At 38.5% G+C, this 15,475-nt stretch overlaps 1 protein-coding gene across 2 annotated transcripts; it reads right to left on the bottom strand.

Annotated features, from left to right (window-relative positions):
• Positions 1 to 2,697: 2,697 nt before the first annotated feature.
• On the bottom strand, positions 2,698 to 15,107 carry LOC116301183 (uncharacterized). Of its 2 annotated transcripts, XM_031710201.2 has the most exons (17): positions 14,968 to 15,107; positions 14,474 to 14,565; positions 12,962 to 13,150; positions 12,502 to 12,625; positions 11,037 to 11,215; positions 10,419 to 10,637; positions 8,773 to 8,844; positions 8,206 to 8,325; positions 7,571 to 7,684; positions 7,350 to 7,445; positions 7,076 to 7,174; positions 6,401 to 6,538; positions 5,748 to 5,831; positions 5,407 to 5,568; positions 5,010 to 5,092; positions 3,475 to 3,623; positions 2,698 to 2,832 (listed from the first exon to the last, which is right to left on the bottom strand). In XM_031710201.2, exons 2-16 carry the CDS (start codon positions 14,562 to 14,564, stop codon positions 3,480 to 3,482), a joined length of 1,914 nt encoding a protein of 637 aa, XP_031566061.2. In that variant the 5' UTR covers position 14,565; positions 14,968 to 15,107; the 3' UTR covers positions 2,698 to 2,832; positions 3,475 to 3,479. The 2 variants fall into 2 exon arrangements, with proteins under 2 accessions (XP_031566061.2, XP_031566063.2); XM_031710203.2 differs by lacking the exon at positions 7,350 to 7,445.
• Between the last annotated feature and the right edge of the window lie 368 nt (positions 15,108 to 15,475).

Genomic DNA, 15,475 nt, shown 5'->3' with positions numbered 1-15,475 from the left:
CTATATGCATTATTTATGATTGTTGAAAAATAGGTCATTTTTGAGCAAAAAGCATGGACTATAGACCATGGTTTTGACCGATTTTGGACCATTTTCACACCTTTTGAAACTATATGCATTATTTATGAAGAATGAAAAATAGGTCATTTATGTGCATTTTCGAGCAAAAAGCATGGACTATAGACCATGGTTATGATCGATTTTGGACCATTTTCACACCTTTTGAAACTAGATGCATTATTTTTGAAGAATGAAAAATAGGTCATTTTTGAGCAAAAAGCATGGACTATAGCCCATGGTTTTGACCGATTTTGGACCATTTTCACACTTTTTGAAACTATATGCATTATTTATGAATGATGAAAGATAGGTCAATTTTTGCCTTTTTCGAGCAAAAAGCATGGACTATAGCCCATTATTCTACCGATTTTGGACCATTTTCACACCTCTTTAAACTATATGCATTATTTATGATTGTTGAAAAATAGGTCATGTTTGAGCAAAAAGCATGGACTATAGCCCATACTTTTGACCGATTTTGGACCATTTTCACACCTTTTGAAACTATATGCATTTTTTATGAATGATGATAAATAGGTCATTTTTGAACAAAAAGCATGGACTATAGCCCATTATCCTACCGATTTTGGACTATTTTTACACCTTTTGAAACTATATGCATTATTTATGAAGGATGAAAAATAGGTCATTTTTGTCCTTTTTCTAGCGAAAAGCATGGACTATAGCTCATGCTTTTGACCAATCTTGGTCCATTTTCACACTTTTTGAAAGTATATGCATTATTTATGAAGAATGAAAAATAGATCATTTTTGGCTATTTTAGAGCAAAAAGCATGGACTATAGCCCATGGTTTTGACCGATTTTCGACTATTTTCACACCTTTTGAAACTATATGCATTATTTATGAAGCATGAAAAAAAGGCCTTTTTGGAGCAAAAAGCATGGATTATAGCCCATGGTTTTGGCCGATATTGAACCATTTTCACACCTTTTGAATCTATATGCATTATTAATGAAGCATGAAAAATAGGTCATTTTTAGACATTTTCGAGCAAAAAGCATGGACTATAGCCCATTGTTCTACCGATTTTGGACTATTTTCACACCTTTTGAAACTATATCCATTATTTATGAAGGATGAAAAAGAGGTCATTTTTGAGCGAAAAGCATGGACTATAGCCCATGGGTTGGGCCGATTTTGGACCATTTTCACACCTTTTGAATCTATATGAATTATTTATGAAGAATGAAAAATGGTTCAATTTTGGGCATTTTCAAGCAAAAAAAATGGGCTATAGCCCATACTTTTGAACGTTTTTCGACTATTTTCACACCTTTTGAAACTATATGCATTATTTATGATTGTTGAAAAATAGGTAATTTTTGAGCAAAAAGCATGGACTATAGCCCATGGTTTTGAATGATTTTGGACCATTTTCACACCTTTTGAATTTATATGAATTATTTATGAAGCAAAAAAGATAGATCATTTTTGGCCATTTTCGAGCAAAAAGCATGGACTATAGCCCATTACTCTACCGATTTCTGACCATTTTTACACCTTTTGAATTTATATGAATTATTTATGAAGCAAAAAAAATAGGTCAATTTTGGGCATTTTCGAGCAAAAAGCATGGACTATAGCTCATGCTTTTGAACAATCGTGGTCCATTTTCACACCTCTTGAAAGTATATGCATTATTTATGAAGAATGAAAAATAGGTCAATTTTGGGCATTTTCCAGCAAAATGCATGATTTTGACCAATTTTCGACCAGCTTCATTTTTGGCATCGAAATAACGAAGTTAAGATAAAAAATCACTCTGGTTATTTTAGCTTCATTTTTGGCTTCGAAATAACCAATGTAAGAGAAACGCCCAGCTTGGTTATTTTAGCTTGAGAAACCTGTACCTTGGGTATTTTAGCTTCATTTTTCGTTTCCTAATAACCAAGCTAAGAATAAAAGGGAACTCTGGTTATTTAGCTTCAGTTTTCTTTCCCCAATAACCAAGCTAAGGATACTGTAGGGAACGGCTTGGTTAATTAGTTCTCTTTTTTGTTCCACGAAAACTAATCTAAGAATACGAGGAAACCTTATTTATTTAGCTCTATTTTTGGTGTGGTAAATTATTGTCATTTTGGGTAATTCAAAGTGAAAATGTTTGTCTTTTTCCACGTGATTTATATTTAAATGCGTCTCTGAATTTTCCAGGGTTTTAAAAAAAAATGAATTAATGAATAAAACTTTGAACGTAAATAATATAATACAAACCTTTGTTATTTGTTCTCGATTGAAAATGTTGGTTGAAAAGTCTGGTTGTTCAAACACTATAGAACATGGGAGGGGTGAGAGTTGGGGCTTTTGGGGTTGCGGGAATGGTAGGCGAGGGAGGGAAGGAGGGACGCCTCGATGGTAAGACTTCTTCTCCCCTCTTACAAGTAGTTGTCACACTCCTCCACCTTTTTGTAATCTCCCCCTGCCCCATAATCTCCGCTTCAGTTGTCTAAAAAACGTGTGATTTCCCCAAAAATCTTTCGACCCTTTTCCCCTTGGGTTCAGCAAGGCCGCCATCGGACCACAAGTGGATAACAAGTGGCTTCCACACCGTGTGCAATGAGAGCCATTGCCGTAGCAGCGCATACATATATGAGCAGTTTAACCTCAGCTGATCGAATTTATTTGTTTCTAATAGCCTTTATTTGATTGATTTCCACACGTATAACATTAATAGTATAACCTGTTTGAAGACCTGCTGAAAGAGGACTTTTGACGGCGGTTATCATTCATCATACACCAAACTTGGAAAACACTGAAATAAATGAATTGGTTTATCTTAGAACAAAGAACAAAAAAAAAAAAAAGAAAGAAAGAAAGAAAATGGAAGGAAAAGATAAGATAAAGGAAAGGGAAAAAAGTAAAAGAAAAGAAAACGAGAAAAGAAAACGAGAAAAGAAAACGAGAAAAGAAAACGAGAAAAGAAAACGAGAAAGTAGAACAGGAAAGGGAAAGGGAAAGGGAAAGGGAAAGGGAAAGGGAAAGAAATTGACGAAAAAGACGTGCTAATGATAACAGGGGAGGAGAGGAGAGGAGAAGAGAAGAGAAGAGAAGAGAAGAGAAGAGAAGAGAAGAGAAGAGAAGAGAAGAGAAGAGAAGAGAAGAGAAGAGAAGAGAAGAGAAGAGAAAAGATAACGAAATTCAAGCCAGGTCAAGTCAAGTAATTATACCTCTGGGCCTGGTTGTACAAAGCCTGGATACCGCTATCCGGCGGAGAAATCCTTATCCAATGGATAAGTCGATGCTGCTATACAATAGTACAACCGGACCCAGAAATATTTGTTATACAAAACATGCCTAGCAGTAAATTATGATTCCTCTAGCGGCTTATCCTTCATTACGTCATTCTACATGGCGATACATATTTCCATCGTTTTTCGTTTTCGTTTTTAGTTACCTTGATTAACATCCATACAGCTCAACGCGCATACAAGGCCAAGCATACTGATTAGGCAGATTGTACGGTAGGACCCTGACATATCGAGCAACCTGAGTGTTGAATCTGTTTAGTACTGGAGTGAAGTGATCACAGTTGCCATTAAACACCTTAACAAACGATTTGAAATGTTAATAACAATCATTAGCATCATCATCAATACCATCATCATCATCATCCTCCTCCTTCCCCTTATCATCAGAACCAGAATCATCATCAACATATCACCATCATCATCCTTATCGATCATCTTTATCATAATTATCATCATCGATCATCAACAAAATATCATCATCATCATCATCCTTCCCCCATCATCAGAATCATCATCATCAACATCATCCTTCCCCCATCATCAGGATCATCATCATCATCTTCCTCCTTCCCCCATCATCAGAATCATTATCATCACCATCATCCTTCCCCCATCATCAGAATCATCATCATCATCATCATCCTTCCCCCATCATCAGAATCATCATCAACATCATCATATCATTCTTCCCCTTATCATCAGAATCATCATCATCATCAACATATCACCGTCACCATCCTTATCGATCATCCTTATCGACATAATTATCATCATCGATCATCAACAAAATATCATCATCATCCTCGTCTCCATCTTCATCATCACAATATGATCACCATTACCATCATCACCACTATCATCACTACAATCAATATCAAAATATTATCATCAAAATAATATTATCATCATCATCATCAATATCATCATTATCACCACAACCCGATTATCATCTAAATAGTATCATCATCATCATCATCGTCTTCATCACCATTGCCATCCTCATTACCATCCTCATCACCATTATCATCATCATCACCATCATTATTATCATCAAATTAAAAATATCATCACCATTACCATCATCACCACCGTCATCAGCATCATCCCCATCGGAGTCCGGTTGTACGAAGAGATAGTGGATAGCGCTATCCAACGGATAAATCCTTATCCAGTGGATAAAGTCGATGCTGTTGTCCAAGAAGTTTATCCAGTGGATAAGATTTATCCGTCAGATAGCACTATCCACTCTTCGTACAATCGTACAGGCTATCAAGCACAACCAGTTTTCATCTCCTACTTAGATAGATTGTGTACATGAACATTTATATAACCCTAAAGATGGTCATGTAAAATTAATATCCTCTCAAAGTGCGTAGCTACGAGGCCGGCTGCTGTAGACAACACATTATACGACTACAAATTTCCCGTATCTATTCCTTTAAATATGAAAATCCGCTCTAAACCTAGCAAACCTCAACTTATTAATTTTCTCACTCGCGTGTCACCCTTAGATTTAAATGTCCAGTTTTTAAAGTAGCAGCCAAGAACCAGTTTATTTATTCCCCCATGTTGAATTGGCGAATTGACAGCTACACAATACCTCGCGAATCCGCATATGCAAATATTTGAATGGCATTTGCTTTCTGTAGTTGCTTCCATCTTGGTCACCTGATATATTTACCTTAGGGTATTTGGTCCAGCTGGAGCCATCTCTGCTAAACTCTAGTTCGTATTTCTCAACATGTTCGTAAAACACATCACGCCCTGTCAGATAGAACACAAGAACGTCTCATGAGGTTATCCTCTCCAAGATAAACACTCATAGTATAGCTAGTATCGATATCTTGTATAGCTATTCCTGTTATTTTCATATTCCCTATATCTTCAATCACCCTGTAACATAAATATTCTACTGTCCCCTCCCTTACACTCATAGTATAGATCCATATAGTATCGATACCTTGTGTAGCTATATTCCTGTTATCTTCATATCCCTATATATCTTCAATCACCCGAAAACATAATTGTCCTACCCTCCCATCCCCTACACTCATAGTATAGATCTATAGTATCGATACCTTGTGTAGCTATTCCCGTTATCTTCTTCTCCTTGCCAAGATCAATCTTCAGCCATTGGTTATTATCACGTGCCGTCATACACCATCCACCAATAAGCTTTCTGTTTCGATCATCCTCGAAGTACAGCCTAGCTGAGTGAGCTGGTGCACTCCAGCCACCACCTTTAAAATACGTAAAAAAAGATTTATTCGTGGGTACGCCTCGTATTCCTAAGCTTGCTTCTCTGGTGCTTTATAACTCCCAGCGTGTGTATATCATAGTACAGAGACATGCGCGCGCGTTTTTTTATTCATTAAATAGACGAGCTATAAACTGAGCTTCACATAGTATGATACGCTACCTGGTGTAAGGGTTGAAGATGAAGTGAACGCACTGTCAGGTAGAGTAAAGTCCCATCCAAGACCCAATGCATTAGCACAGTCACCTGTATAACACATGATATGAAATATGATATGCTAAAATAGGCATAATAGACAAAAATGTCCTACTTTCCTTTTTCTTCTTTATGCAGGGGATGGGAGTGTTTCTTCTTTCGGTGATCTCTTCTCTCATTATTTCGTGGATGATCGTGTTGTTTCTTTATTGGTATCGTTCTCTTTTCTCTTTCTATCTAGTGAGTTCTTCTCTGTTTCTTCTTTCTTTCTTTCTATCTTTCTTTTTTTCTTTCTTTCTTTTCTTAATCTCTTCTTGGCTTCTTTTTTCTTCCTTTCATCCTTCTTTCTTTTCTTTTTTCTATAGAAACAGGAGTTACACACATGGTACGCTGTTTCATTTAAAAACAGACCTCCATCTAATGCTAGTGTAGTACGGACACCTCTCTACTACCAACACTCCCTTTTCCTACTGCACTATTCGTCTATAAAGGGCTCTATGACACAGACACCTCTTTAATACGGACTGTCCCTAGTGTTAGTATTAGAGAGGTTTAACTGCATTTATATAATAAATTGTTTCCATGATAGCTTCAAAGCAAACCTATACATACATACATACCGTCTGGTTTTAGTGGCTGGGTATCACATTTGGCTTTACAGCTGATCAGGCAGTTACGGAAAACCCACCCAGACTTTACACACTCTCCTTGCTGAGCATACGTTGGACATTTACTTCTCTTGTCGGCACAACGAAGACCTGTGAACCATAGTATGTATACATAGAGAATATTAAGCGGTGGCGCGTAGATATGAAGTTTATCTTCGAGTAGTGAATTTTTTTTTCAACGAGAGAAGATATCATATCTTCAAACCAACGTGTAATTTTCTTTTTAATATATAGACACACTTCACAAATCAAAAGTTGCTGAAAACATTGGAAAAGACGTCATCGATATCTTCACTAGTGAAGATATGGAAAATATGTTACTCAGGTTCCGGATGCAGTTCGTATGAAAAATGCGTAGCGGCGTATTTCGTAGTTGCACGTTGCCTGTTGCATATTGCAAGTACGTGTTTCATGACGATTGCCTGTTGCCTGTTGCCTGTTGCCTGTTGCCTGTTGCCTGTTGCCTGTTGCCTGTTGCCTGTTGCCTGTTGCCTGTTGCCTGTTGCCTGTTGCCTGTTGCCTGTTGCCTGCTGTACCAGACCAGAAACCTTTTTTGAAATAGCTGTGGAATACTGTCAGGATTCATTCTATGTTACTGATCATATATAATAAGTTTATGTCACTTACCAACGGCTTGGCTTGGAGTGGGTGGTTGTGCAGTTGGTGGTAATGCTGTGGGTGGTTCTGGCGTGGGGGCCTGGGTTGGAGGGGGAGGAGTATTTGGTGCTGAAGGGAAAAACAAATAGACATTCTTGAGTGTTGGATAAGTGACTTTGTAATCAGAATGAAGACGATTAAAACATAGGGATAGAGGAGAGTGGAAATCAGACTTGAAGGTCTTTTAAAAATGTCAGAGTAATTTTAGTCAGGACGACTAACTAGAATGAATAAAAGTATCAACCTTGTGTAGTGGGCCCCACAGTTCCACAGTTATGTTTAGTAGTCGGAAGAACAGTCACAGGAGCCTGGGTAATAACCGGAGCCTGGGTCGTAGGATCTTATAACAGAGAACCAGTTAGAGAAAAACAAAAATATTTAAATGCATTTCTAAGCTCAATACGCATAAAGTAAATATAAAAAAAATTAGACATACGTAAAAGAATAAATAAGGATTATTCTTACTTCCACAGAAGTTGCAAGAGTAGGGACAGTCGATCTTCAGTGCCTCTGGGTTAGTTTGACAATGACCACCAGCAACCCATGCTTTGCAATTCCCTTTCTTGTCCATACAACTGTCTAAAAACGTAAGAAATAGTTTTAACAGACGCAGAGATCACCGACGTAGAGATCTAGAATGATGGATGGGGTCATTTTGTTTCATCAATTTTTTGATCCCCAATTTTAGAAAAGGTGCAAGAAAAAGTCATTTTCACTTGGAAAGATGTCATTGCATGATTTGTCAATCATGTGATGAACAGAGACGACAATACAGTCATGTTAAGATAAAAACTTATAAGTGGGTTGAAACGTTTAACAGCCATACATTCGATATTCTTCGGAATATTCAACTTTAATTTTTCATAACAAATTTCTTTTTCCATTAAATCGCGCAATCTTGCTTCAAATATTCCCAAAACTAAATTAAAGACAGATATCCAAATTGTTTCATTGAAAGATTCAGAAAATCTCCTCTAAAAGTCAGGAAATTCAGTGAAAAATTTGTGAGAGAAAAAGCCATGCCATCTTGAAACCAAAGTCATATTTCTATCCAAATGTGGTATCAAAACATGTTTCAATGCCCTTATAAGGATGAGTACCTGATGAGCACATATCACAAGTCACAGGACACCAGTATATCAGACTGTCAGCATGCGCATTACACAGACCAGAATCCTTGTAGCTCTGACAATTTGCAGACTTGTCACTGCAGGTATTAGCTGATGAAAAAGCAGACATAAATAATAACTTTTTCTCACTAAAAAAACCTTAATTAGTCCAATAGAGCAGGTGCATGTTACATCATTGCCACCATCTTGGTTGACGATAACAAAGCATTCCTCTTTAGCTTCTCTTGTGAGATCAACCAAGATGGCGTCTGTTTCATTGTTATTAATTTCGCAAGGGATTTTGAGTCACATGGTTGCACACACTCTATAGACTTCTTTACCTTGGGCGCAATGTTATTCCACTTCCGACCACTTGCTATTCTCATGAGAACTAAGATTCTTTGTTTGTGTTGTATCCATATTCATGTGCCTTCTCATGTGCAACCGTTAAACAAAGAAATGTTAACACGTGGTCTGAAATAAGCAAACCGGTAATGTCCAAGGTGAAGAGGTCTAATCAATCATGGATGAGGCCCAACAAGTTTATGTTTTACTCACATCTCTTGACGATACGTGGAAGTGGCTTGAAATTTGCTTCAAAGTCATCGGCCATTCTTTTCCTCATGACGGCTTAAGAAATAAAAAAAGAAGTTGTTTGGCATGGTATGACACGCAGAGACAGGTAGATTATTAGCATGGTGTGGTATTGTGTGAGGTGGTGTGTGGTGTATAATAGCATGGTGTGGTGTGTTATAGTATAAGTGGTAGGGTAGTATGTAGTATGATAGGATAGATAGATTATTAGCATGGTGTGGTATTGTGTGAGGCTGTGTGTGGTGTATAGTTGCATGGTGTGGTGTGGTATAGTATGACTGGTAGGGTAGTATGTAGTGTGATAGGATAGGTAGATTATTAGCATGGTGTGGTATTGTGTAAGGTGGTATGTGGTGTATAGTTGCATGGTGTGGTGTGGTCTAGTATGAGTGGTAGGGTAGTATGTAGTGTGATAGGATAGGTAGATTATTAGCATGGTGTGGTATTGTGTGAGGCTGTGTGTGGTGTATAGATGCATGGTGTGGTGTGGTATAGTATGAGTGGTAGGTAGTAGGTAGTATGTAGTATGATAGGATAGGTAGATTATTAGCATGGTGTGGTATTGTGTAAGGTGGTATGTGGTGTATAGTTGCATGGTGTGGTGTGGTATAGTATGAGTGGTAGGGTAGTATGTAGTGTGATAGGATAGGTAGATTATTAGCATGGTGTGGTATTGTGTGAGGCTGTGTGTGGTGTATAGATGCATGGTGTGGTGTGGTATAGTATGAGTGGTAGGTAGTAGGTAGTATGTAGTATGATAGGATAGGTAGATTATTAGCATGGTGTGGTATTGTGTAAGGTGGTATGTGGTGTATAGTTGCATGGTGTGGTGTGGTCTAGTATGAGTGGTAGGGTAGTATGTAGTGTGATAGGATAGGTAGATTATTAGCATGGTGTGGTATTGTGTAAGGTGGTGTGTGGTGTATAGTTGCATGGTGTGGTATGGTATAGTATGAGTTGTAGGGTAGTATGTAGTGTGATAGGATAGTTACATTATTAGCATGGTGTGGTATTGTGTGAGGTGGTGCATGTGTGGTGTATAGTTGCATGGTGTGGTGTGGTCTAGTATTGGTGGTAGTGTAGTATGTAGTATAATAAGATAGGTAGATTATTAGCATGGTGTGGTATTGTGTAAGGTGGTATGTGGTGTATAGTTGCATGGTGTGGTGTGGTATAGTATGAGTGGTAGGTAGTAGGTAGTATGATAGGATAAGTAGATTATTAGCATGGTGTGGTATTGTGTGAGGTGGTGCATGTGTGGTGTATAGTTGCATGGTGTGGTATGGTATAGTATGGGTGGTAGTGTAGTATGTAGTATGATAGGATAGGTAGATTATTAGCATGGTGTGGTATTGTGTGAGGTGGTGTGTGGTGTATAGTTGCATGGTGTGGTATGGTATAGTATGAGTGGTAGGGTAGTATGTAGTGTGATAGGATAGTTAAATTATTAGCATGGTGTGGTATTGTGTGAGGTGGTGTGTGGTGTATAGTTGCATGGTGTGGTGTGGTATAGTATTGGTGGTAGTGTAGTATGTAGTATAATGAGATAGGTAGATTAATTATTAGCATGTTGTAGGGTAGATTACACATGGTATGGTATGGTAACATACCGTCACACTTATACATGGCGTTGGTCTGCATGGCATCGTCTGGACTCAACTCAACATAAGGTGTCTTGCCCTGCATGTCAGCGATTGCCCGTATGGTTGGTTTGCCATTCTTGGAGAATGCAGTGAAAGGATAATGCATAATGGAAGCGAAGTCATACTTGCTGCCATAATCTATGACCTCTGTTCCCCAGCTTCTCTTGGCAAACGCATCTTCCAGTCCTGAGAAAAGGAAACAACCGCTACGCCTATATCTTTTGGTCATTGTTATATAGGACAATGTTCGACTTAAAGACAGTAGGACAATACGTTTTTTTAGGATAAACACTATGGGTTACAGTGAAAAATAAAAATCAAGGTAAGTAAGAAGAAAAAAAAGAAGGATGAAATGAAGAAAAAAGCAAGAACAATTATAATAGGAAAGAAAAAGGAAAGCGAAAAAGAAAGGATGGAAGGATGAAACAAATGGAAAGGAAAGGAAAGGAAAGGAAAGGAAAAGAAAGAAAAGGAAAGGAAAGGAACGGAAAGGAAAGGAAAGAAAAGGGAAGGGAAGGGAAGGGAAGAGAAGGAAGTTGAAGGAAAGAGAAGGAAAGAGAAGGAGAGGAAGAAAGGACACTTTACCTGGTAACACATTTCCCCAGAGAACCTGGATGCTGTTGTCACGATCAGGTCTGCTCTGCTCATGCCAGAAACCCACTGAATGACCGATTTCATGTGTCATTACGTGATGGAAATCACAGTTATCACCGATAGAGATCTGACTCATGTAGTTTGCCGTATGCCCAACATGTCCCCAACATCTAGACACAAACAATTATACCAGGTAATTATAAAGCGTTTTCACTCGTGACAAGGCAGCCATATTGGTGTACCAAACAATAGAAACTTTCTGCTCACTTTTTGCTTAAAATAGAGTTCAATTCCCGAAGGATAGAAAATGTATTATTTTGGTACCCCAACATGGCCGCTGTACTGACATCACGTGAAAATGCTTCACACTTTACATAATTGTACACCCCTTCCTCCCTTCCCTCTCCCGCGATAAGAATTCTCCACTTTTCTTAGCTTATTGTGCACTGAAACCAAGTTTTCCTATGTGTTCAGTTTCTCGATCGAATGAATGACCCTATATATGTCAAATATTTTTACAGGATTTGATTTCTTGGCCCTACTTTACGCTGCACCTTCTAGTAGTTGCCTAATCCTGTCCTATGAGTTGCAGATGCTAATGTAGGGGAGGTGGTTGTCAAGCTGCTTTGATGTGCTTTGACTGGTTTTCACTAGCGATGCGAGCACAAGACTCTTTATTTTAGTGTGAAAACGGGCTCCATGCAAGTGACAGGGATCAACACTTTTCCTCTTCCTTCTGTTTGTGCTTGCGTTTATGATTGCATTTATGATTACGTTTGTGCTTGCGCTGCAAGTGAAAGTCAGGATATGCAAATGACAAAAGTATAGCTGACTGGGATTGGATTAGTCTACGATACCTGTTGCTATAGAATAATTCATTGTCTTGAATGGCTCTCGATCATACTCCAAAAAAAAGGCATAGACATACTGATGCTATCAGACCTCCTCGACCCAGGCGTAATGTTTTTCCATTTCAGACCACGTGTCATTCCCTAGAGTTTCATTTCTTTGTTTAACGGTTGCACATGAAAAGACACATGAATATGGATACAACTTTAAAAACAAAGAATCTTATTCTCAAGAGAATGACACGTGGTCTGAAATGGGAAAGCACAGTGCCGTAACTAGGGAACTAGGGGGGAGCACAGGGTGCACGTCCACCCCCCCCATAAAAGCTTAAGGTCCGCTCACCCATCTCCTTTTTTTTTTTTTTTTTTTTTTTTTGGTTCTGCTTTCTTAAAAGAAACGATCAATGGTCCGATTTTATTTGATGTGCACCCTCCTTGTAAAGGTTCTAGTTACGGCCCTGAAGCATTACGCCCGAGCCGAGGAGGTCTATTTTATCATTGCTAACGAACGAGTCGTTCTATCTACTCCATATCATGACGTTTGTATAGAATCTAGCTTGATTCTGCTCCAACACGAAGTCGAACAGCATTGTTTATAAGACTCTTACCCTTGTCCTCTAAAGAACTGTAAAAACGCCGTCTCTGTAGTCTTGGGTTTGAATCGAATACACGTCTTAGCTTCCCATTCAGCCATAGCTCTCTTGACCGAAGTGATAGCACTTTCCATGTTAGCTATTTAAAAAACAAAGAAAAGAAAAATTTAACCGGCATTTGTGTGTCATCTTTGCGCAGATAAAGACAAAAAATCTTATAATTGAGATTTCACCAAAAGCCAGTGAATCGAGGGTTTTCTCCAGGTCCTTCGATTTTCCTCCCTCTGCAAAACTGAACCAACTAAATTCCAATTTCTGTAAGTTAGCCGGCCCTGACTTTGATCAGCCCAGAGGATGCTTCAGGGTATCTATCTGTAAGTTAGCTGTCCCCTGACTACTTTGATCAACCCAGAGATTGTTTCAGGATATCGATAGGATTTGAAGTATTTCTTTCCATTACAATAGCAGTTCTTACCTATAGAACAGTCAAATTCGTATGGGATCACCGCGTTAGGCCATCTTTCTTTGTCTACGCTGCTGGCTGCTCTACCAAGGGGGGTCCCGTACGGGTTGCCATACCTCTCCATGTTCAGTTCCTGCGCCGGTGTTAGTTTGATGTCTCCATGGAATAGATGTGAATGGCTTTCTGGGCTTTTATGTAAGTCTGTATCAAGGAACATTCAACATTCGTGTGGTTCTAATTTCTCATATACTGATGATGACTAGTGGTTACTAGTTGGAACTGTTTTGGTGTGTTGAATTCAACAAGTGAATAAGAATGACTAGTTGGAACTGTTTTTGTGTGTTGAATACATCACGTGAATAAGAATGACAAGTGGTTACTAGTTGGGACTGTGTTGGTGTGTTGAATACAACAAGTGAATAAGAATGACTAGTGGTTACTAGTTGAGACTGTGCTGTTGTCTCGAATACAACAAGTGAATAAGAATGACTAGTGGTTACTGGTTGAGACTGTTGGTGTGTTGAATACAACAAGTGAATAAGAATGACTAGTGGTTACTAGTTGGGACTGTGTTGGTGTGTTGAATACAAGAAGTGAATAAGAATGACTAATGGTTACTAGTTGAGACTGTGTTGGTGTGATGAATACAACAAGTAAATAAGAATGACTAGTCAGTTACTAGTTGGGACTGTGTTGCTGTATTGAATACAACAAGTGAATAAGAATGACTAGTGGTTACTAGTTGGGACTGTGTTGGTGTGTTGAATACAACAAGTGAATAAGAATGACTAGTGGTTACTAGTTGGGACTGTGTTGGTGTGTTGAATACAACAAGTGAATAAGAATGACTAGTGGTTACTAGTTGGGACTGTGTTGGTGTGTTGAATACAAGAAGTGAATAAGAATGACTACTAGTGGTTACTAGTTGGGACTGTGTTGGCGTGTTGAATACAACAAGTGAATAAGAATGACTAGTGGTTACTAGTTGGGACTGTGTTGGTGTGTTGAATACAACAAGTGAATAAGAATGACTAGTGGTTACTAGTTGGGACTGTGTTGGTGTGTTGAATACAAGAAGTGAATAAGAATGACTACTAGTGGTTACTAGTTGGGACTGTGTTGGCGTGTTGAATACAACAAGTGAATAAGAATGATAACTAGTGGTTACTAGTTGGGACTGTGTTGGTGTGTTGAATACCACAAGTGAATAAGAATGACTAGTGGTTACTGGTTGAGACTGTTGGTGTGTTGAATACATCAAGTGAATAAGAATGACTAGTGGTTACTAGTTGGGACTGTGTTGGTGTGTTGAATACAACAAGTGAATAAGAATGACTACTAGTGGTTACAAGTTGGGACTGTGTTGGTGTGTTGAATACGACACACATATTCTTATCTTCTAAAATTTTCATTTACTCTGACGAAGAAGGACTAACATTCGAGACGTTAGTACAAGTACAGACCTTTATGCGGAATTTTACGTTTCCTTCTAATTCACTGAAATAATAATGAGTAAAAAAATACCGTCTGGAATTTGCCCCGCTCCTATTGGTCCTTGCTGTACTTGAGACAGGACAACAGGAAGAAGCATGAAGAAGCACAAAAAACGAACCATCCTGGGGGGAAAATGTACACAATTTATTGTATTATACACTCATCAAAATTATTTGATTCTGATTTTTGCCTAAAGATTCGTCCAAGTTTGAAAGCTTTCAAAACATCTCTCGTACCTATGAATTCCGAATTGTACTCGAGATCGTGCGATTTCCTACACTTATAATATACTCAAGAAAGCTACTCGATTCTGATTGGACCAAGAGAAGTACAATTACATCCCAAATCGTACTCTGTGGAGTTAGTTAATTAGTTGCTCAATTTTGTTGAGTGTATTATAAACGAAAAATCGCACGATCTCAAGTATAATTCGGAATTTTTACCATAGTACTTATGTGGGATCTCAAGTACCCTCTTAAATCTGATTCAAAAATTTAAGTTAGCTGGTTTAAGCTATGCTTTACCTGTTAAAGTGATGTCCCTCCAGGAAAACTGTTGAGTGAGTGAATAAACAGCAAGTCCAAAGCCCTGCTTTATAAGATACGCCATAATGATTTAAAAAGACAAACTTTATGTTCACGTGTACTTAGATTGCCAAAAATAGTATTTATGAGGAAAGGCTGTAGTTGCTAGTGTTTCTGCCAAGCAAGGGCTGTGCAAATGATCTAGTTTCAGCTGCATGTCATCCGTCGATCGTGTAACTGGTCTCGATGCGAAAAGAAAATGATGCCTGTGTAGAGTGGAAGGCTCTGGTTGCTAGTGTTCCTGCGAACCAAGGGCTGTGCAAATGATCTGTTTTCACTTGTCATTCGCCGATCGTGTAAGTTGTCTCGATGCGAAAAGAAAATGATGCCGGTGTAGAGTGGAAGGCTCTGGTTGCGAATGTTCCTGCGAACCAAGGGCTGTGCAAATGACCTGGTTTCACCTGTCATCCGTCGATCGTGCAACTGACTCGATGCAAAGAACATGGTG

This window comes from Actinia tenebrosa, unplaced genomic scaffold (assembly GCF_029948245.1).
Source record: "Actinia tenebrosa isolate PJP-AT-01 unplaced genomic scaffold, QUT_ActTen_1.0 PGA_scaffold11__36_contigs__length_13525064, whole genome shotgun sequence".
Classification (NCBI taxonomy): Eukaryota; Metazoa; Cnidaria; class Anthozoa; order Actiniaria; family Actiniidae; genus Actinia; species Actinia tenebrosa.
This window is presented reverse-complemented; position numbering and strand designations above follow the sequence as displayed.